The 22,416-nt window shown below is 39.1% G+C and overlaps 1 protein-coding gene across 1 annotated transcript in view; it reads left to right on the forward strand.

The window, feature by feature from the left end:
• The window catches only part of LOC136883059 (uncharacterized), a 106,168-nt gene that overhangs the window by 80,078 nt on the left and 3,674 nt on the right, over positions 1–22,416 (forward strand). The window contains exons 14-16 of the mRNA XM_067155206.2: positions 2,085–2,271; positions 5,100–5,342; positions 7,005–7,129. Of these exons, the coding sequence (XP_067011307.1) occupies positions 2,085–2,271; positions 5,100–5,342; positions 7,005–7,129 (555 nt within the window). The remainder of the gene's footprint in view (positions 1–2,084; positions 2,272–5,099; positions 5,343–7,004; positions 7,130–22,416) is intronic.

The raw sequence follows: 22,416 nt of genomic DNA on the forward strand, positions 1-22,416 counted from the left end.
ATTCCATTTGGGGCTCTTTTCTTTGTATCAAAGCGATGTACGCGAGGGCACAAAAAGTGTAATTTTGATTTCTCTCAAAATAATATTTAACATAAGTGTAGGATTTTACATTTGCATTTTGATTCATAAAGAACCAACATTTATAAACATTTTGAGCTAATCATTTCACTGATAAGTTAAAAATTGGGGCTTCCACAAATTTTTTTGCATATGAATGAAAAAACTCAGCACAGAGGTACTAAACAGTCAACTAGTAACTCAGCACTTAAAAGGTTAATGCTTTCTGTAACTTGACATTGTTTGTTCTAATGGATTGTATTTTCAATAGCAGGAAACTTGAGCTTCCTAATTTGGTGATTTATGAGTGTCTGTAGGACAGTAGTTTGCTTTAAAATAATATTGTCATTGTACCTAGAAGAGGGAAAATAGTTATGGGATTCTTTGTCATAATATATATGCAAAGCTTTCATTGTTATTTAATATCATAAAACTTGCCATCGGGGCAAAGATGTTTTTTCTGTAGGGTTTATTTATTGATTGATTGATTGATTGATTTTTTTTTTTAGTTCCGTTTGGGCCTGCTATGGACCACGTGGTTCTTATCTCTAGCAGCTTTCTTCTTTGACCAGTACTCCTTCATTCTTGCACTGTGAATGTCTTTTCGCTCCTGAGTCCATTTCACACCTCCTCCCGGACGTACTGTTTTTTCTGTTAGTGACTGGAGAGAGTTTGATGTTCTGATCAACGTTCTGTACCTATTCCTGTCATAAATTTCACTGGGAGCAATGTCCAATTCTTGAAGGTCTTTTCTGACGAGTCTTGCCCACTTGGCATTAGTCGCTTTCCCTCTAGAGATGGTGTGAAAGATTCTGGAGGTGAGCCTCTGATTGTCCATTCTCATGACATGACCGTAGAAGTTCAATCTCCTCTTCCTCATAGATGTTGTAATGCTCTCCAATTGTTGGTACAGTTCGTTGTTGTGCCTGATTCTGTACTTGCCTTCTTCTTTAATGGGGCCCATGATTTTTCTCAGGATTTTATTTATTTATTTATTTATTTATTTATTTATTTATTTATTTATTTATTTATTTATTTATTTATTTGTTTGTTTGTTTGTTTGTTTGTTTGTTTGTTTGTTTGTTTGTTTGTTTGTTTGTTTGTTTACAGAATGTTGAAAAAACTTTAAATATAAATAAGGTATTGTATACAAACAAAACAAAGTACATCTTATGTCACAAACATGTTTCACACAAAGTCTGCCCAGAAATGGATTCCCTCTTCAGTGGCTTGAGTCAAGTCTTGAAGTGTACAACGAACAGGGCAGGACTGACAGTCATAAAGGTGTTGGGTAGTTTGTTGCTCCCCACAATCGCAGAAGTCCGACTGATTTTTTAAATAACCCCATTTTTTTAGGTTATCCTTGGATTTACCTACTCCACTCCTCAAACGATTCAGTGCCTTCCAGGTTGTCCGTTCCGAATGATGACCAGGGGGTGGGGATTCAGAAGGCACCATCCAGTCAGAAAGATGCTCCATTTTTGCTCGCCACATATCACAACGTGCTGTTCTTGTTGGTTTATCCAGAACCTTGGAGACATTGAGGAAACTTTTCCTGGACTTAAGTCTTATGGGTGGAGGTCGATGTCCAAATAATGGGTGGGTGTTTGTGAGATCCACCTTCGACCCCTTTTGCCTTGCAAACACTTCTCGCCGAAAACCAACAAACGGATAGCTACTGTGTGTGTGCTTTACTAGAAATGAATGCATTTAGACTGTTTCTCAATGTATGAATGTGAATTTTGAAAGATTTTGTGTGTTGTGAATGTTAAAAAATGTGGGAAATGCTTTGTTACCATTCACTTCTTGGAGCTAGTAAATTGTGTTTTATGATTTCTTTTTCTTTGTTTACTCAAAAATAAAAATGAGGTTGAAGTGACTAACTTTAAAAGCTAAAATATTAATAACTTTTATTTGATACACCACTGCATTTTTATCCAATTGGACTTGACAGTTTTAGCATAGAACTATGTAATTTCAGCCACTGCTCAAAGGTTTTATATATAATTTATCTTTTCTTTTGATAGCTTGGCAGGCTGCCCAGAGGCTTCGGTGTGCAATATTTATAGAGCAGTACAAGTTGCTGTCGAACAAAGATCGTTAGGAGTGGTGGTAGCTCATTGGTCTGGCTCCTACCACCTCACTCCACACCCTTTCAGCTGGCCGGGCTTTGTGGTTGGATGTGGTTTGGCATGGAATCCATCCACACATTGGGTAACTTTTATTGCATTAATCATTGCAGTACTTATTGTTTTCATACAAATACCAGTAAAATTAATTTTTTTCATCAGGTTTTAAATTTTTAAAAACGTGGTTTGTGTATATGGGTAAATGTAATGTGGTTCTTCTAAAATTCTTGCTCAAGAGGTTAATAATGGTTCAAGTTCCATAATTTCATAATCTTTGAAACAAATCAGTGTAATATGATGAGAACCCTGCTTTGACTTACCTTTAGTTTGAAAGAAAATCTCCTCAGTACTGAATCTTACAACTGGAGAATTTGTTTCTGAGTCACTGGAAATGTAGAGAACTGTGTATTGACTCTTCTGAAGATCAAACTTAGATTCTCCTAGTTAGAAAGTTTGTGTTTCTGTGAATCATAGATGGAGAGCCTGTCTCTGGATCCCAGAATTACAGGTTCGTGTCTGGTGGAGGTATTGAGATTTTTACAGGGCAGATAGAAGTCACTCCATGTCATACAACGTCTGCATGTAAAAGATATCTAATGATACATTTGGTGTCGATCTTAGTCTCCTTACTCCCAAGTCTTCTTAGCCCAAAATTTGTTGCATTTTCATAAGGCATTTTTAATTCAGTCTATAATTCAAAGGAGGGAATGTTCCACCTAATCAATACTAGATTTAAGTTCATTTATATTTTATATTTAAAATACTAGTACCAGTTTCGACCCTTTAATTGGGTCATCCTCAGCTAGTTACATAAATCCTTAAATACTAAAAATAGCACTCTTTGAGTAAAAATTGTTAAAGATTTATTAAAAAACATCACAGTTGTTGTCCATAAAATGTTCATTGTTGTGGTGCCTGTTTGAATGCCGCACACCACACCGATTCCTTCCAAGGCACACCAGCCTGATTCAGGTGATGACAGCTCAGCTTGTGCGTCAGCGGCTACGTCACCGCTGCAGCTGAATGTAAAGGCAGCCTCTCACCAAGTGAAACCAGACCACCACGAGCTGGTGAACCCTGAGGTCCGAGTACACAACGACCAATGTGGGCACTGTGGGATGTAGGGACCTTCATAAGGACATTATCAGAGACTCTTTCATGCCTCTCTAGACTTCACCTTTCTCGTATAAAGTTAGTAGGAATGAACTTAAACTCTTTTCACACTGCAGAGTAGTGTCAAGAGGGATTTATAATTTCTCGCCGCAATCTTACAAGTATGCTAACCCAAACCATAATTTAAACAAAATAACAGAAAGAAACAAACATTGTATTTAACACTTTTATCCCTTTAATGGCTAATTTTTATTCCAAAAAGTTTGCTAATCAGCACTATAAACACTCTCCTCAGCCTCTTCAACCTGCTTCCTCTCCCCTCTCTTCCCCTCCCCTTCCCTTCGTCTTGCAGTTCAAGTAATAGTTTGCCCCGAGCAGCGGATAGCACTCTGTGCACCACAAACACGGTCGCTGGGAGGAGGGAGTAAGTTTAAACATTGATCTTCTACATTGTTTTCTATTTTACACAGCATTCTTCAACTATAGGTTTCTTTCTTTTCAGGCATCTACCCATTCACTCCAATCCAGACTTACAATAAATACACATATTGGCGATTCTTAAACTGGCAACAATTCTCAATTTTATTAGTATCTTCATAGCAACCTAGGATCTTCTCTCAGGTCAACTTCATATTCTAATGTAACGTTCTACATGTGCATTAAGCTAAGTTCCGCAGCACTGCATGTAATATACACAGTTTAAGCATAAATCTTCATACTATTTGTGAGGGAAGGCTGGACTGAGTGGCTCAGACGGTTGAGGCACTGGCCTACTGACCCCAGCTTGGCAGGTTCGATTCTGGCTCATTCTGGTGGTATTTGAAGGTGCTGAAATACGTCAGCCTCGTGCCGGTAGATTTACTGGCACATAAAAGAACTGCTGCGAGACAGAATTCCAGCTCCTTGGCATCTCTGAAAACCATTGAAAGTAGTTAGTGGGACGCAAAAACAATAACATAATTATTATTATTTGTGAAGGACAGTTCACAACAGCTGGTGCTGCTATCTTGACTCAATGATTTTTGACCAAGGAAAATGTAACCTTGGTGCCATATCTTCCCTGTTTACCCTTCCTTGCACCCTGTGATTAAAAACACAGTTGAAGGAGCGAAGAATTCAGACAGCGGAGGAAGTTCAAACTGGACCACAGTCTGTTTTGAACATGCTACGAGAAAATTACTTCCTGGAATGCTTCTGATCATGGCAGTGCCACTAGAATTGATGTCTTGCCTCAGAATGTGATGCGAACCAACAGTGTCTAAGGTCCCCAAAGATCGATATATGAGATCAGTCTGCGAATTTATTCTCTTGACCTTGTATACTTTTAACTACTTTGTTCGTACGGTTGCAAAAATGATTCAGTGCTACCCCTACATATATGTAGTTCCTACTTCCTGTGAAACATGTTGCCAGTAACTACAATCCTTTTCATTTTTTTCTAATAATAATAATAATGTTATATGTTTTACGTCCCACTAACTACTCTTTTACGGTTTTCGGAGACGCCGAGGTGCCGGAGTTTAGTCCCGCAGGAGTTCTTTTACGTGCCAGTAAATCTACCGACACGAGGCTGACGTATTTGAGCACCTTCAAATACAACCGGACTGAGCCAGGATCGAACCTGCCATGTTGGGGTCAGAAGGCCAGCGCTTTAACCGTCTGAGCCACTCAGCCCGGCTCATTTTTTTCTGTGCAGAAGCCAAAGTCTCTCTTCCTCCTGACTGTTTGATTTAACCTGTCACAGCTGTTATTAACTTAAAATGGTATCAATTGTTTCTACTGCTGTGTTTTCTTTGTCAGGATTATCTTCACAACTCACTGCCTGAACTGCTCAACACTCACATCTTCCTGGATAATCGTCGTGTAGTCGGACGAGTTATCATCGAACTGGGTTATGCCGAGACATTTGTCTTGCGATCGTCACGGAATCAGGACCAGGGCGATTTGAGTGATCTTCCTGCCCAGGACGGTTCTTGTCTCTACAAGTTGCTCACCGATCCAGACAATGTCAGTCTTGAGAACCTCTCCATCGATATCTTTGCAGTGAGTAAAAGCATATTGATAACTGTAATTATCATTTTGAATTTGTTACCCATACATACTGCTTACCATTAATTCTAGGACATGGTCGTCATCATCATTGTCATTGGTTCACAGTTCCATTTTCTCGGGCTTTGTTGATAAGCCTCTTTCACTGTTTTGCGGCAGTATGCCGGTTTGACCAAACAACTGTCTTGTAGGCACATGCCATAGCACACTTTTCTGCACTTATTAAAAAAAAAATTCTCTTTGGTATAGCAATATAACAGAATCCAGGCTGACATTTGGTGCACACAGGCTGAAGATTATATTACAAGTATCACTCTATAGTTCCTACATAATACCTAAATAATAATATTAAATATCATATTTTAATGAGTCATAGATCAGAATGGACAAATATCTCTAGCTTGAATAGGTCAGAAATAAAAATTTAAAAAATCTTAAATATCTCTTTCAAGAATATCAATTTTAGAGGTGGGTTTAAACTTTGTGATGCCAGAGAGAGAGAGAGAGAAAATATATATTTATAAATACTGTGACACTGATAGGTAAACAAAATGTGTGTGTTAAATTTATAAGAAATACCTGCGAATGATAATTATAACAAGAAAAGTTTGTCATCGTATACCTAATGATTAATGAGAAAAAGGGACACGAAATGAAGAAAATAAGTTTTATCGAAATAGGCCAATAGAATTTGCCTTAAGTAATCGAGCTTTAAAATTGAAGAATTTATTCTTATCCGTCAATTGCTATGGCTTGGGGGCTGGGTGTTTGTGCCTTCTTCATTATTAGAATTATATACCGGTATATCACAGTGCTCCAGTTGTAGAAGGATCAGCCGCTGGGATTTTCCCATCGTTGCCCAAGATACGCCTGATTGTTTATCACAATCTTCAGGGAGGCTCCTTCTTTGTACCCCATCTATCTATTGCAGGAATTCCTCCTCTTAACATAAGAAGGGAAGTAGCAGAGGAAGTTGAACGTCGGAAGCAATTGACAGATCCATGTCACCTCCTTTATACCCATCAAATGCAGCCCATTAGACTCGGGTCAAGGAAGAGTTTTTTAAGAACAACCACATCTCTTGTTGATACGCCAGAAAAACAAAGCGTGAACTGTGGCAACAGCAAGTACGTAATCCATCCCTGAGTTTAAAGAAAGAACCTTCTGCAGGTTTTCGCCTTTCGTATCCTGTCTGGAAAACTCTCAATCGACTGCGGACAAGAGTTTCATAGTGCAAGTCCAACCTAGGTACGTGGTGCTACGTGCAAGGAGACATAACCTGTGATTGTGGACTACTACAGGATGAAGAACACCTTCTGGTTTGTGAGCCTTTACCATCACCGTACACAAAGAAAGATGTTTTGAAGGCCAATGATAAAGCTGTCCTTGTAGCCGAATATTGGAAAAATTATTTAGCAATGTACCTGGACACATAAAGTTAATAAATAAATAATATTAGAATTCATCTTAGGTAGGGCCCCATCCTCACATATGCATAGGTCACCTGTACGGCGTCAACTCAAAAGACCTGCACCAGGCTTCTCCGGAGACTACACGCCATTATTTATATTATTATACATAGATAGCACTTTCTGGACTTATCTTACCCCCTTGGCTGTGAGCCTAATTTAATTTTATACTTTACATTGTTTTCAGAGAGTATCGAAGCACATCAAGAAATGCCAGACAAACTTGCTGCAAGTGGAGATGGAGTCTCCGTTTGCTGAGATGGTTATCCAAGAATTACAACTATCTGCTGATCTCATGCTCACTGCTGTCAGGTTGGTGGAAATCTTTGTTGGAGGTGCAGCATTTCTTCTTTTATTAACTGTATTTGCCTGCATCAGTTTTGCTTATGCATAATTTTTGCACTCCTAATATTGATTAGTAATTATTAAGATTTTATTTTGCCTGCATCATTTTTGCTGTCTCAAACAATATTCCACATCTTAGCTCGAGTCCTGCAGGTAATGAAGTCATCTTCTGGCATTGCCGCCAGCTGTAGTCTAGTCCGACCTTGAACAAAACTGCATTCCCATCCCAGCTCCTGCATTTATGATAAATAGTTCTAGTTTTAGAGTAAGCTTGCAAGCAGTTACCACAGACGCATATTGTAATTTGTTCTGTGTAGTAGTGTTTTAAGAAATAGCTTTCATAAGTAGGTAGCGCACAATAGTAAAGTGTCTGTTAGTTAAGTACTGGCGTTACAGTTCATCAGTTGTGATGGGAAAGTGTAACAACTATAGAATCGAAAGCTATAAGTAATAAAATACGCAGAAGAAAATAGCAACCATGCTGCAAAGTGAAATTTTTCCATCTTGGAGGTGCATGCTCCCTACTTAAGGAAGCAGAGAGTGGCTCTATGTATAGTAAGAAAAGTACATGATCCTTTAGAGGCTCAATGCATGTAAATTATCCCGTGATAGATAATAAGCTCGTACTGTTCTTCGAAGGATTAAGAAATAATAGAATTTGCAAATCACATGAAGTGCTTCAATTTTGTGTACAGTGGAACCTCGATTATCCATTCCCGGAAAATACGTTTTCCCGGAAAATGCGTTCAAATTACGCGGTCCCGCGAGCATCGTAATTAAATCACGTTGTAAAAGTCCCGCATTATCCGTTCCTCGAAGAAACTATTTCCCGGATCAACCGTCCAGAAATTCCAGTCCCATCAACGCTAAGTAAGTCCTCGATCAATCATTTTTTTAACAACACCCTCTCATTGCAATAAATTAGAGCAAGTACTCTACCGGTACTGGAAAAGCGATCGGCGGTGAACTTGCATAAGGGACCATCTTAGCATCGCATTAGGGTGGTATTGTTTGGAGAATCTTGGAAAATCATAAAGCAGAGAGTGGCTACAACAATTTTAAGGAGACATGGCGCATTTCAACAGCTCTGCTTGTTCGCACTTATAAAACGTCCATCATGTGTTTACAATTTTTTCGATCGTACTGCCGAACATGTTTTCGGAACTTTGCTCAGGGTACTGTAGAGTAAGGCCGCGTGTACACCGAGCGCGCTTCGCATAGTGTGTAGCGTGTGAAGTGCTTTGCATAGCGCAAGGCGTGCTTGCTGTTCACACCGAAATCTCTACGCCGTGCTCTCAGCTTAGTTCGGCGCGAGGCGTTTTGGGGTGTTCACAAACTAATGCCGTTATCCAAGTACACTAGAAACAGTTTACTGATTGATAACAGTTACCTAAAATAGAAAATTAGAAAGAAGAATCGAAAGTGGATTCATGAAGAACAAATTACTTTCGGAGAATTCCATCGTTTTGTACAGAGATGCAAGACTTTATCACGATAAATTTTATGATTGCTTAAGAATGACAAAAGATACCTTTGACCTTCCAAACCCTGCAACTGAAATGTGGCGACAAGTAGCAGAGAAGTATTGGGAGAAATTCAAGTTTCCCATTTGTCTACAAACGTCGCGCAGCAAACACGTGGAAATTAAATTTCCGGCAAAATCACACTCTTTATATAATAATTATAAATAATATTTTGCAATATTGTTACAATTAGTATACATAATTTATCATCGTAACAGAAGTGGAGTAAATGTGTGACTAATATAATTCATAAATAGAAATATTTACTTCCAAGCCCACTACTAGCCTGCAGAGTGATACTATTCATGTTACCACCCTCCACTGACAAAATTATAAACCGATATGACAGTCTGGGAGATTCAATGCACTTTGTCACAAAGTGTCCTGCTAAATGGTTACCGTACTGGCCTTTGGTCACAGGAGTCCCGAATTCGATTCCCGGCAGAGTCGGGAATTGTAATCATAATGAGTAAATTCCATTGGCGCAGGGGCTCGGTGTGTATATGTATTCATAATCATTTCATCCTAATCACGACACAGTTCACCTACGGGCGTCAGTTCAAAAGACCTGCACCTGGCGAGCCGAACTTCTCCTCGGACACTCCCCACACTAAAATCCATAACTTACACAATTTCATCCTGTCACAATGTTAAGCCCAATATAAGTAATATTACTGTATATGTTTAGTGTAGGAATGTGATAAAACTGTTGTAGATACTTAATAGTTACATTTTTATAGTTTTTGTGCCTCGGGTTCCATATTTCTTCCCTTTGAAAGACTGCATGAATATTTTTTTCTTTCATAGCTTCAGAACGAGCTAGGTAACGCTAAGCAATTAACCAACACTGCGCGTTGTCTGGCGCTTCGCTTAGCTGTAAGGTAGGCGTTCAGCGCAGCAGAGCGCGGACGGTGTGAACACCTGGCTTAGGAACAAAACACTGGTTATGCTTAGCGTGACGCTTAGCGTTGAGCAACACGCGACACACTATGCGAAGCGCGCTCGGTGTGCACGCAGCCTAATTGGGCTTTCAGGCAGGAATCGAAACTGCTCCTTCTTAACACAAATTCAGTATTTTTTATATTATCGTACATTATTGTATTAGCGAGACCAGAACAGATGTTGCACCTTACATTTAAAAAGAAAGCCATGGGAGGTCTTGGGATTGCCTATTACTGTTTAGGTCCTAATGTAAGACTGGGAATTTTACGTTTTCGTGTTAAAAAACCGGAGTCGTTTTATTTGCGCACGTTACATTTAAATGTTTGGTATAATTTCCAACTTGTACTGACATGTGCAGCGAACGCGCATTCCAGATGGCCTCAAGGTCACGAATAACCGTAATTTCTGAAGTTTTGATGATATTTCTTTTATCTTTCCAATTTGGTTGGATTTGTGCAAATACAGTCTCTACTGTATTTGATTTGTGACTAGCAGAATTGAATGTAATGCATTCAAGAACTTTTAATTATCGATACTTACATTCGAAACCATGTTTTTGAATTCAACATAACCTTTAAAAGTCGATTTAGGCCTAATTTACGTGGTACGAGATTTCCAGAAACTGACTACGAACAGTATGCCGGAGACCAAATTACAATGAAAGATTAAGAAATGAAGGGATTTCACCATGTTGGGTGCTTTTGTATCTAATGTGCTTTATTTTATTAGATGAGGGAATTAAAAACTACTTGTGGTCGATTCTCATTTGGCTTGGCGTTATTAGATTTTCGAAGAGTTTGGCTAGCCTAATCAAAGTTGCTGAACTGAAAGAAGTTTTCACGGGAAACTGACGAAGATTCCCCTGTAAAACTGAATATAAAGTATCGAGATTTTGAACTCGCATACCGGTAATTAATGCAGTTTCGCGGTCTAACATGCCTGCCTCTCATCCAGAGGGCCCGGGTTCGATTGCGACCAGGTGAGGCAATTTTACCTGGATATAAGTCTGGTTCCAGGTTCACTCAGCCTACGTGATTACCTTTAATTGTGGAGCTATCTAATGATGAGATGGCGATCCCGATCTAGAGATCCAGGAATATCGGCCGAGAGGGTTCGTCGCACTGACCATGCGTCACCTCGTAATATGCAGGCCTTCGGGCTGAGCAGCGGTCGCTTAGCAGGCAAAGGCCCATTGGGGCTGTAGTTTGGTTTGGTTTAGGGTTTTTTGTAAGATTATAGTTATACATATTTCATTTTTGTGGTGTTTAGCCAAATTTTTGATGGTTTTCATTCATTCCCGGATTTTCCGTTTTCCCATGTTGTACGTTTTATTTTCATGGTCCCTCGAAAAACGGAGAATCGAGGTTTCACTGTACATGAAATTGCAACACAGAGAAATATACCAAGAGAAGATTTTAACACAAGCCAAGGCTGAGTATGCAGATGAATGAGGCAAAATAATATTGTACTATGAAGAAGAACATATCTGTGTCAAAAGCTGTCTATTGATCACATGGGAAAATTATTTGAATGTTATCACTACGTAATTATGTCTCAAAATTTTCACCGTGATTAAAAAGGTGCTCAGTAACAGATTTTTCCAAATTCATACAGAACATGCCCGTAGCAGATTCCATAAACTTAATAATGGCTTGCCGCAGGGATCAGTCATGTCTCCCATTCTCTTCAACTTATACATCCATGATCTCTCAGAAACCATATCTCGCAAGTTTATCTATATCTATATAAATAAAATTGTAGGGGGTCCGCTGTCTGTAATTTCTTTTGTTTTGCCAATTTTTCAGATATTTATCCATTTTAGGTCAACTCAAGACCGAATCGGTGGTTTTTACGTTTCGTGTCTGTTTGTTTGTCTGTTTGTCTGTCTGTTTTCTGTTCCACCATCACGTCGAAACGGCTGGATAGATCTCAACCAAACTTCATATTTAGGGTATACTCATCACGGGGAAGGTTTCGATATGCATATCATTTTAAAATCTTTGAATACACGGGGGGTTTGCAGGAAAACCAGAATGGTTTTTCCACCATCACGTCGAAACGGCTGGATAGATCTCAACCAAACTTCGTATTTAGAGTATACTCATCCCGGGGAAGGTTTCATATGCATATCATTTTAAAATCTTTGAATAGACGGGGGGTTTATAGGAAAACCAGAATGTTTTTTTCACCATCACATCGAAACGGCTGGATAGATCTCAACCAAACTTCATATTTAGAGTATACTCATCCCGAGGAAGGTTTTGGTATGCATATCATTTTAAAATCTTTGAATAGACGGGGGGTTTATAGGAAAAACCAGAATGGTTTTTCCACCATCACGTCGAAACGGCTGGATAGATCTCAGCCAAACTTCATATTTAGAGTATACTCATCCCGGGGAAGGTTCTGATATGCATATAATTTTAAAATCTTTGAATAGACAGGGTGTTTATAGGAAACCAGAATGGTTTTCCTCCATTTTCTCTTATACTATTGATTTTCTGTAAACTTTGTTTACCGTACGTGAAACGTCTCTTCATTATAAACAACTTTTGTTATGTTCATAAATTGCCTTACTCTTCACATGACGGAGAAATTTACAATTTTCTGCTGGTATCATGCTCTGCATTTAGTGACCGACAGACCGACAACGAACCTACAGGTTACCATGGCAACGTCTCTGACTGCATGCCAGTAGGGAAGTAACGTATTGCCATTTTCCTCATCATGCTTTTAAATTCGTGGTTGTTCCTTGGGTAGATGGCAAGAGAGGCGTCAATCGGCCCATCTGCGGGATATTGGCAGAATATCGTTGGAGGTTATAACCGTCCTCGAATAGATTAAGTAATAACACCATTAGTCACTTCTTATTTGTTTACCTAAGAATCACTGGACCTAAATTTCTCCTCTGTTACCGCTTTATTATATCCATAACTCACACTAGCATAATTTATTGAAGGGCATTTGATTTTCCAATACATTCACTTGGCATTTACATATTTGTCGTTATCCGGCTGTCCTCAGTTATAATCCATTTTCTATTAGTTTCAACTTTCTTAACTGTATTATTTTCTTCCTTAATTACGCCGTATGTACGTGAGTGCTAGAAACTACTGGATGCATTTCCACCAAGATTCGTATTTAGAATACACCTGTCCTTGATAGGTTTTAGAGCAAATATTGTTTCTAAATCCCTGAACTGACTGGGGGTTTATACGAAACCGAAACAGTGATTTTGTACTTCCACAAAATATACACAACCAAACTTAATGGAAGTCTACCTACCTTGGTAGAAATTAATTTCTAAACCTTTTTCTCATGTGCATCATTTAGATACGAGGATTAATAAGGGAGACATCATTAACGGACCGTTTTACTGTACAAGTCCCATCGGACTTAACTCACGAGCGGGTGCGTGTAAAGCGTATTCCTTACAACTTGAAAACTACTGAAGACATTCGAACCAAAATTTATATTTAGCATCCACCTGTCCAAACGTAGGTTTTAAACGTAAATAACATTTCATGTTCCGGAATGGACTAGCGGTTTATAGGGAACCGAAATGGTGATTTTACTCTTCCACAATATATACAGAACAAGACCAACCTGACTGGAAATCGAACAAACGTGATGGAATTCCACCTCTAAACCTTTTTTTCATGTGCATTTTTTCGTCAGGCGGATTAATAAGGGAGATATCATGAATGGTCAGTTTTGCAGGTTAAGTCCAGCGGACATAGCCCAAAAGGTGTTTTACATGGAGCAGATTCCTTATCTATATAAATCAAATCGTAACGACTGTGTGCCTCTACACTGACTATTTTGGCGAAATTTTCGTACAGCTTTCCGTTTAAGGGGTAATAATGACCATCTGCATAATTTTTTGGTTTAGTTTCCTGAAAGTCCTCATTTTTACCCTCCTCGCCCAAAATCCAGATTGCGGCATAATCTGCCAGAAGAAAAAGAAGATACGGTAATTGAAATTTGACAAAATTATACGTTTTAGCCTGTAATGAACAGAAAACTACCAAGATCATTAATTTTTTCACTTTTTATCCCCGAAGAATATCGAAATATGCAGGTAGTTTTAATGATGGTGCACACCTTCGGAATAGACATAACGGAATGCACAATCTCCGTTCAATTTGGAATGATCTACAACCTTGGTCTTATGACTTTTTGCCGTATCTGTAACCCATTTTACGTTTGATTTTTCTCTATTAATCGATGTTAAATCAATTTGGAATTTTCACATGCATAATTCATACTTTCAATTACTTATATGAAATACAGAATCATCAAACTCTTCACGAAAATTGGCCCACCCAGTAGCCATATATGAGCCAAATGCTATGTACGTAGCTGTCACATAATTATCCGAAAAGTAATGTAATGTGAGATAATCTTACAAAACCTTTACCCTGTTCCACGTTTCTAACTCAATCTGACCCAAGAATAGACGACATATCATAGGACCAGCCATTTAGGCCACTAAATCCGGCGTGTCTTATGGTATAATCCTTTGTCGATATGACGTACGTTTAGTAGCAGTTAATCTGTAAATGAAGGTCTTCAATATTGTAAACACGCATATACTTTCATATGTCGATCTATATATATTCACTGACGTCGATTTGTAGCGATCGAGAAAGGGTGGGTCTGCTATTGTAATCAGTACTCCCCACACCGACTTTGAATGGCAGTAGGAAAGGGTTCCTTTTCCAACTCCTGTGTAACTGTCATTAGTAAGGAAGGCCTAAAATTGTAATGAATAGTTCACTTCTCGATTTGACTTGCAGCAGGCAAGTGAGCATGCAGTTTTGTGTAAAACTCCCCTACCCAATTGTGTTTGGCAGTAGGCAAAGGTGCCCGCCATTATAAAGAAATGTCCTCATCTAAAATGTGACTGGCATTAGGCATAGTGGCCTGCTATTTTGATGGAAACTCACCAACTTGGTGTAATCTGTAATCTGTCTGGAAGTAGGAAAGGGGGCTGCCATTTTTACGAAAACTCCCCAAATCGATTCTGTCCGCGTAGTAGGCAATGGGGCCTGCAATTATAATGCAAACTTCCCGACTCGATTGTGAATGGCAGTAGGCAAGTGAGCCTGCCGTTATATCACAAATCCGTAACAAACACTTTACATTGGAAACAACGTACGGGGACCTCCCCATGCTCTTTCTCGGATAACGCTAAGAGACATGCAATTTTAAAACAATCTTATTTACTGCATGTACACTATTTACTTCGATATTCGAATACAATGTAGAATACCGTAGCGAAGCACGGGTACATTCGCTAGTTTAAAGATAAAAATTCCATAATGTTCAATATTGAAATGTATCACAATGAAATTGAAATAATAAATAAGGTAGTTCAACCTATTCATTACAAATAAATACAAAATGTAGTGTTACATTCCTATTTAATTATAAGTGGAAGCGGTACCGGTTTCGACCCCAATCCGGGTCATCATCAGCCGAATAAAACGCAAAAAACAATGCATAGGTAAGAAAGAAATTTTGTGCACATGAAACTGCAACACAGAGAAATATACCAAGAGCAGATTTTAACACAAGCCAAGGCTGAGTATGCAGATGAATGAGGCAAAATAATATTGTACTATGAAGAACATCTCTGTGTCAAAAGCTGTCTATTGATCACACAGGAAAAGTATTTGAATGTTATCACTACGTAATTATGTCTCAAAATTTTCACCATGATTAAAAAGGTGCTCAGTAACAGTATACAGACTCAAATGTAACAACTGCAGCTCAAGAAGTAAGTATAAATAACCACCTAATCGATACTTTATTAATGCCTCAGGCAAAATTGAATAAAATTAAAACTTACAGGACATGTTTCGACCACTTAGTGGTCCTCTTCAGCTGTATAAATAAAGAACTGAAAAGAAAAACATTGACAATAAGCAAAGAACTTTTATTTGTGCTTATTGTCAATGTTTTTCTTTTCAGTTCTTTATTTATACAGCTGAAGAGGACCACTAAGTGGTCGAAACATGTCCTGTAAGTTTTAATTTTATTCAATTTTGCCTGAGGCATTAATAAAGTATCGATTAGGTGGTTATTTATACTTACTTCTTGATTAAACATCGATACGGTCATGAAATGGACAACTTGTAACTGCAGCTCCTCGAACATCGGACAAACTGGCCGCAACTTCAACATCAGATACTCTGAACATATAAACGCCATTAAATACAACAGATTCTCCGCTATAGGACAACACATACAAGACTCCAAGCATAATTTCACTAATATTGAAAAAGATATAAAAAGATTGTTAACAAAGACCCCCTCCTAAACACTACTGAAAATTGTTTTATTCACCTTGACCAATACTTCAACCCTAATTTCAATTTAAACAACATTTCTGAAAAACCCAATATCCATTTGACTTCCTAATTCTTCTTCTCAAAAATTCTAAATTTCTAAACCCGAATTCAATTTTCCATGCCTTACAAAGTTCCTACCCACATTTTCTACCTCCAATAACCCACCCTCCTTACCCACCTTAAACTACCCCTCCTTTATTTCCCTATCTTATCCTTTCCCATCATCTTTTAACAAATCCTTTTAATCTTCTCTTATCTACTAATCTTCTTCCTTTATTAACTTATCCTATCTTCTTTTTTCACCTCTCCTCAAAAAAAAAAAAAAGAAAACTACTTTCCAAATTGAACTGTATACTAATATACTATATTGCCACCTGCATTTTGGGTTTTCACATTCAAATTTAAACTCATGCCTTGCGCTGACTTTGACTACTTCAATTACGACCTGAATTTTTATCTTCAAGAAATAGCGCATTGTGCATATACGTTTTTCATTTGTTTCTGGTATTGCGCTTTTTACCATTTTTCTCTTCACAATTGTTTTTTTATGTCAACTGTTCTAAAAATTCTACAAGATCCTAGTTACATATTTCAATTATATTGAATTGTTTTATATGTATATATACACCATACAAAGAACAGACTTCGCCGGGCTGAGTGGCTCAGACGGTTAAGGCGCTGGCCTTCTAACCCCAACTTGGCAGGTTCGATCCTGGCTCAGTCCGGTGGTATTTGAAGGTGCTCAAATACGACAACCCCGTGTCGGTAGATTTACTGGCACGTAAAAGAACTCCTGCGGGACTAAATTCCGGCACCTCGGCGTCTCCGAAGACCTTAAAAAGTAGTTAGTGGGACGTAAAGCAAATAACATTATTATTATTATTAAGAACAGACTTCAGTGAGGTGGAAAACATTCTATCCCAAGACCTTGACAAGATGGATGATTATTTCTAAATAATGGCACCTGAAACCTAGTCCACTAAAGACAGAGGTAGCTACATTCCACCTCAATAAGAGGATAGCAAACTATCAACCTACGATCAGGCTCGGAAACCACACACTACAGTGTAATACCATCTCAAAATATCTGGGTGTAACATTAGACAGGTCCTTAACCTATCAATGCCATCTTGAGAAGCTGGCTTCTAAGCTTAAAAAGCCATAAGGGTACGTTTATGCTGCAGCTTCGCTGCTGGCACATGGATGCTCGCCCTAGCCCCTCGCTGCTGGCTCTAGCCAGGCTGCCTGCCATGGAGCTTTTACCTTGCAGCAGTCCCACGCGCACGCTGTTGGCAACTCTCAGGTATAGTCGAAAATTGAAAACAGCGGAACTGATAGTTATGGCTGTTTGTATTTTGCATAATTTGATTATAGATATAGAGGGGCTGAACACTTATACTACGAAGACGTACTTCCAAGAGCTACCCCATCAAGGAGAAACAACGCAACTCCAGTTGAAGTTTTTGAAGTGCGGAATAAATGCAAAGATTTTTTTTAACGAGTGAGTTGCAGTTCTGTAGGCGAGTGTATCTTATAATAATTTGGTGTGCTGAATGTGTAATAAAAAGTGTAAAATGCCTCGCCTGGATTTTTCAGTGCATTTCTACTGTGGGAGTTGATTGAAAAATGAAGTTACAAATGCTTCATTCCTAAATTTAATAGTGTACTTTTGAATAATGTAAAATAAGGGGTTATGGAGTATCTCATTTTCACTTTAGTTAGGTCTCCTTAAAAAAAATATCTTTACATATTCTGTAAAACTTCCTTTACGTCACACCGACACAGATAGATTTTGTGGGACGATGGGACAGGAAGGTACAGCCCCAGCATTTGCCTGGTGTGAAAATGGGAAACCATGGAAAACCATCTTCAGGGCTGCCGACAATGGGGTGAGCTTGCATTCGGAAGATGAGTGAGTTCGAATCCCACTGTCGGCAGCCCTGAAGATGGTTTTCCGTCGTTTCCCATTTTCACACCAGGCAAATGCTGGGGCTGTACCTTAATTAAGGCCATGGCCGTTTCCTTCCAACTCCTAGGCTTTTCCTATCCCATCATTGCCATAAAACCTATCTGTGTTGGTGTGACGTAAAGCCACTAGCAAAAAAAAAATTATTTCAAATAATTAAAAATACACAAAGATAGGTAAACATATAGTCAACAGAATAAAAGAAAAATAAAAACAATGGAGACTTCACTTTTGAACACGATAAAATGGGCCACTGTCCTTCATAAAACTGAGAACGAGGTCTACTTGCTGCTGGTCATCTCATCACTCCTTTTATCCCACATGAATCTCTCATGATGATCTGCATGCCGCTGGTTCCAAATCGCATTGCATTCAAAGACAGGTTCAGATAGCAAGTGATCACTAAACATGTGTATACAGTGTAATGGTGCGAAGAGAGGAAGAGTGGGAGAGTGGGTGACCTTGAAAGATCCAATCACAGTCCAAGTTACAGGATAGCCGGTGATGTGCCAGGCTCGAAAATCAAACTTGTTTGAGACCATGGATGTGGCGTGGATAGCAGCTAGCAGCGCAGCTATAAGCCAGGCTCCAGGGTAAAAGCACTGATTGAGATCCATTGGTTTGTTTCATCATCGCCTAACATCAAGCAGCGAGGCTAGGTGATGTGCCAGCAGCGAAGCTGCAGCATAAATGTACCCTAACAATTTGCTGGGTAGACTAGCTGGTACTTAATGGGGCGCAGATGCTTGTACATTAAGAAACACTGCTCTAGCAATAGTATATTCACCAGATGAATATTGCTCCTCTGTATGGCTCAATAGCTTGTACACTAATCTTGTTGATGTCCAACTGCACCATACAATGAGAATTACATCTGGTACATTGCACTCCACTCCTGTTCAATGGTTGCCATTTCTGAGCAACGTTCAGCCGCCTCACATCAGACAGCAAAGCGCCCTTGTTAGACTGTGGACCAGGATACTGAAGAACAGTTACCTTCCAGTACATCGTGTGACCCAGGCTAGGAAAGGCCTGGATGGTTGGAAAAGCTGGACATTCGTCTAACATTAACATTTGTGTATATATATATATATTAATAGATCTTTGTAGAATCAATTGTATATATATATATATATTGGTGTGTGTGTGTGTGTCAAGAACTTGTACAGAGTCGATTGTCAACAGTAGCATGTTTGTTTGTTTGTTGTTTGTCCAACCCTTGTCCCGTTTCCGTACGGGGTCGGGTATGAGGTGAGATGAATCTGTCGTGGCGGGTTTTTATGTCCGGATGCCCTTCCTGACGTCAGCCTCATTAGAGGAGTTAATGAGATGAAATGAATGACGTGATGTATGATAGTAGGGAGAGGGTGAAACCCGGTGCCGGCACATAGCCTGCTCCTGTAGAATAGCACCAAGGGGTCTGCTCAGGGCTTAACGTCCCCATCTGTCGACAGCTTCATATGCCTTCACTCCATATGAGCATTGTGGAGAGGTTTAGAACTTAATCCAGGCTTTTAACACGCAATCTAGTGATTAGAAATTGTATACCACCACCTCCTCTACCCTGCCGGCCAACATTCTGATGGTGACATTTTTTTCGACCAACGGGACTCGAACCGGCTAACCTTGGTGTTAGACCGTTTAGACTTCAGCACCTTAACAATCATGGCCGCCGGGCGGGAGTTGCACCATACAGTTAATAAATAAATAATAACTAAAACTACGTAATTAGACAGTGGTAACAGCATTCATATCTATTGTCACACATTGGCAGTGCAGACCAAATGCTGGTAATTTTTTTGAAATGCCAAGGAATACTACTTTACAGGAGAAAGGAACTTCAAGTGTATTAATCAAGACATCAGGTACAGCAAAACAATGATGCACCATCATTACTTCAAGTATAAGTTCCGTATGTCATCTTCAAGAGAAAGACAATGCCAAAATGCAATTTTCATATGGGATACATGTATGCATGGAGAAAAGGCCTGGATGGACAACGGTCTGATGAAAGACTGAGTAAAAACTATATAGAAAAAACCACTTTGGTGCTCTACTTCGCCTACCATCCATGCTAATGGTGGACAGCTTTAGGGGACATCTCATGCATGAAATCAGAGATTCTCTTTTCAGAGGTAGAAGAGACATGGTAGTAATTGCAAGTGTTCTACAACCTCTAGATGTGTTAGTTAACAAACCTTTTAAGGATCTTATCTGCCATTTTTTAATATGGAAGGGATGGCAGTGGGCAATCACACATTCACTCCAGGTGCAAGATTTGGCGACCATTCTTATAATTAATGTACCAGTGGATAGTAGAAAGCTGGAAGTTAATTTCATGTGAAATGGTTACGAAGACGTTCAGAAAAAGGGAGTATCCAACTCACTGGATGGCCTTGAAAATGATGACTTATGAAATGACAAAAAATCCCATTCTTTTGAATGTGATGACTCGTCATCATCCAAGAGCAACCTTGAAATGTAAACGGGTAAGTTTGTTCAGTGTTCCTTTTATAACTGGCGTGCGACTTGCATTTTCTTTTGCAGTGTTCTTAATGCTAACAGATGTACTGCCATATTATGTGGTTTACCATTACAGATTTGTTGGCCATTCTCTAGCAGCGTATGGCAACACTGTGAAGGAAGCCATGCTTGGCCTATTTTTTCGTCTGGTCACCTTCTTGAAACAAGTGCTAAAAAGCTGTAGACCTACTAAAAAAACCCTATGACACTTAACACCCTTGAAAGGGCCTTGGCCTGCCCAGTGACTGCTGCTCAGCCTGAAGGCCTGCAGATTACAAGGGGTCGTGTGGTCAGCACGACACATCCTCTTGGCCATTATTCTGGGCTTTCGAGACTGGGGCCGCCATCTCACTGTCAGATAGCTCCTCAATTATTCTAATCATCTAGGCTGAGTGGACCTCGAACCAGCCCTCAGGTCAAGAGAAAAATCCCTGACCTGGCTGGGAATCGAACCCGGGGCCTCCGGGCGAGAGGCAGGCACACCATCCCTACACCACGGGGCCGGCACTGTAGACCTATTGGTAAACTAAAAGCATATCAGTTTGAAAAGTTGCTTGCTGTTATTTTGTGAGTGTGTAATATTGCAGTGATGGAAAATGGATAGCCTACTGTAAATACATGTCATGCGATATTTTAATTAAAATGTTGTTTTTATTGTTTGTGTTAACTGTAAATAATTGACACAGCTTGATTTTAGAGAAAAAAGGTTAAAAAAAAGAGTGAAATTTATGCAGGCAAATATGGATTTGAATACAAACTGTTGATGGACTCATAAGAGGGACCTTTGTCTGTAATTTGATTATTTTTAAGGAAACATGTGCTATTTTTAAAGGATTTCTTGTTATTTCTTTTAAAATTTTGCATTGAATTTTCGTAAATTTTATAATTTATATTTTATAATTTTTATAGGTGATACCATAACACATTGAAAGTAAAATATATACGAGTTTTTGTCTACTATATTGTCAAAGAGGATCATTGCCATCATTTCACGTTATCTTCTTTCATTTTGTAATGGAAGTCATGCAAAACTCTTGAGCAGAAAGAAGAGTCTGCGTTGGTATGCTGTTATCAAACTGACCGAAAAGCTGTGGCACAAAACTCGCAAACTAGTCAGCACTTTCAAAATACAGTACTTTTCTTTCCATCTCGCAACAGAATTTCATTGGCTTTTTTATGAAGTTTCCTGTACCCTTACAATCACCGAGTCATTCTGATTTACAAAGAATGGAATAGACTTCTAACCCCTGCTGTGCTGCTGACCTTGTAGTTCGCCTCAGAGGCTCACATGTACGCTTCACTGAAGGATGTAGACCGAGATAAGTTGTTGTCAGCAAAGAAACACAATAGTGTTTTTCAAAAGAAATATTAATTGTGTTGTGTGGCATCAGGAAAACTTAAAAAAGAAGTAAAATTTGGAGGTCCAAACATCGTGATTTCATGCTATTATTTGCATAAAGTTGATAATTTTAATCAATTGCATTTGCTGTCTCGTTTCATTTTTTTTACGAAAAGAATCAAACTAAATTTCAGATTGTTAACATGTAATGCTTAGAAGCTGTTTTGTAAGATTTTTGGGCTATTTTTTTTTAAAAGACAGTTTTATTATAAACACGAAAAACTCAGATCTCTACTCACCGGGTGAGTTGGCCGTGCGGTTAGGCTGTAAGCTTGCGGTTAGGCTGTAAGCTTGCATCCGGGAGATAATGGGTTCTAATCCCACTGTCGGCAGCCCTAAAGATGGTTTTCCATGGTTTCACATTTTCACACCAGGCAAATGCTGGGGCTGTACCTTAATTGAGGCCACGGCCACTTCCAACTTCTAGGCCTTTCCTATCCCATCGTCGCCATGATATTATCAGTGTCGGTGCGGTATAAAGTCACTAGCAACAAAAAATCCCTACTCGTAAATATTGCCATATGCACTGCATTTGTCCACTTAAG

Source organism: Anabrus simplex, chromosome 11 (genome assembly GCF_040414725.1).
Source record: "Anabrus simplex isolate iqAnaSimp1 chromosome 11, ASM4041472v1, whole genome shotgun sequence".
Taxonomy (NCBI): domain Eukaryota; kingdom Metazoa; phylum Arthropoda; class Insecta; order Orthoptera; family Tettigoniidae; genus Anabrus; species Anabrus simplex.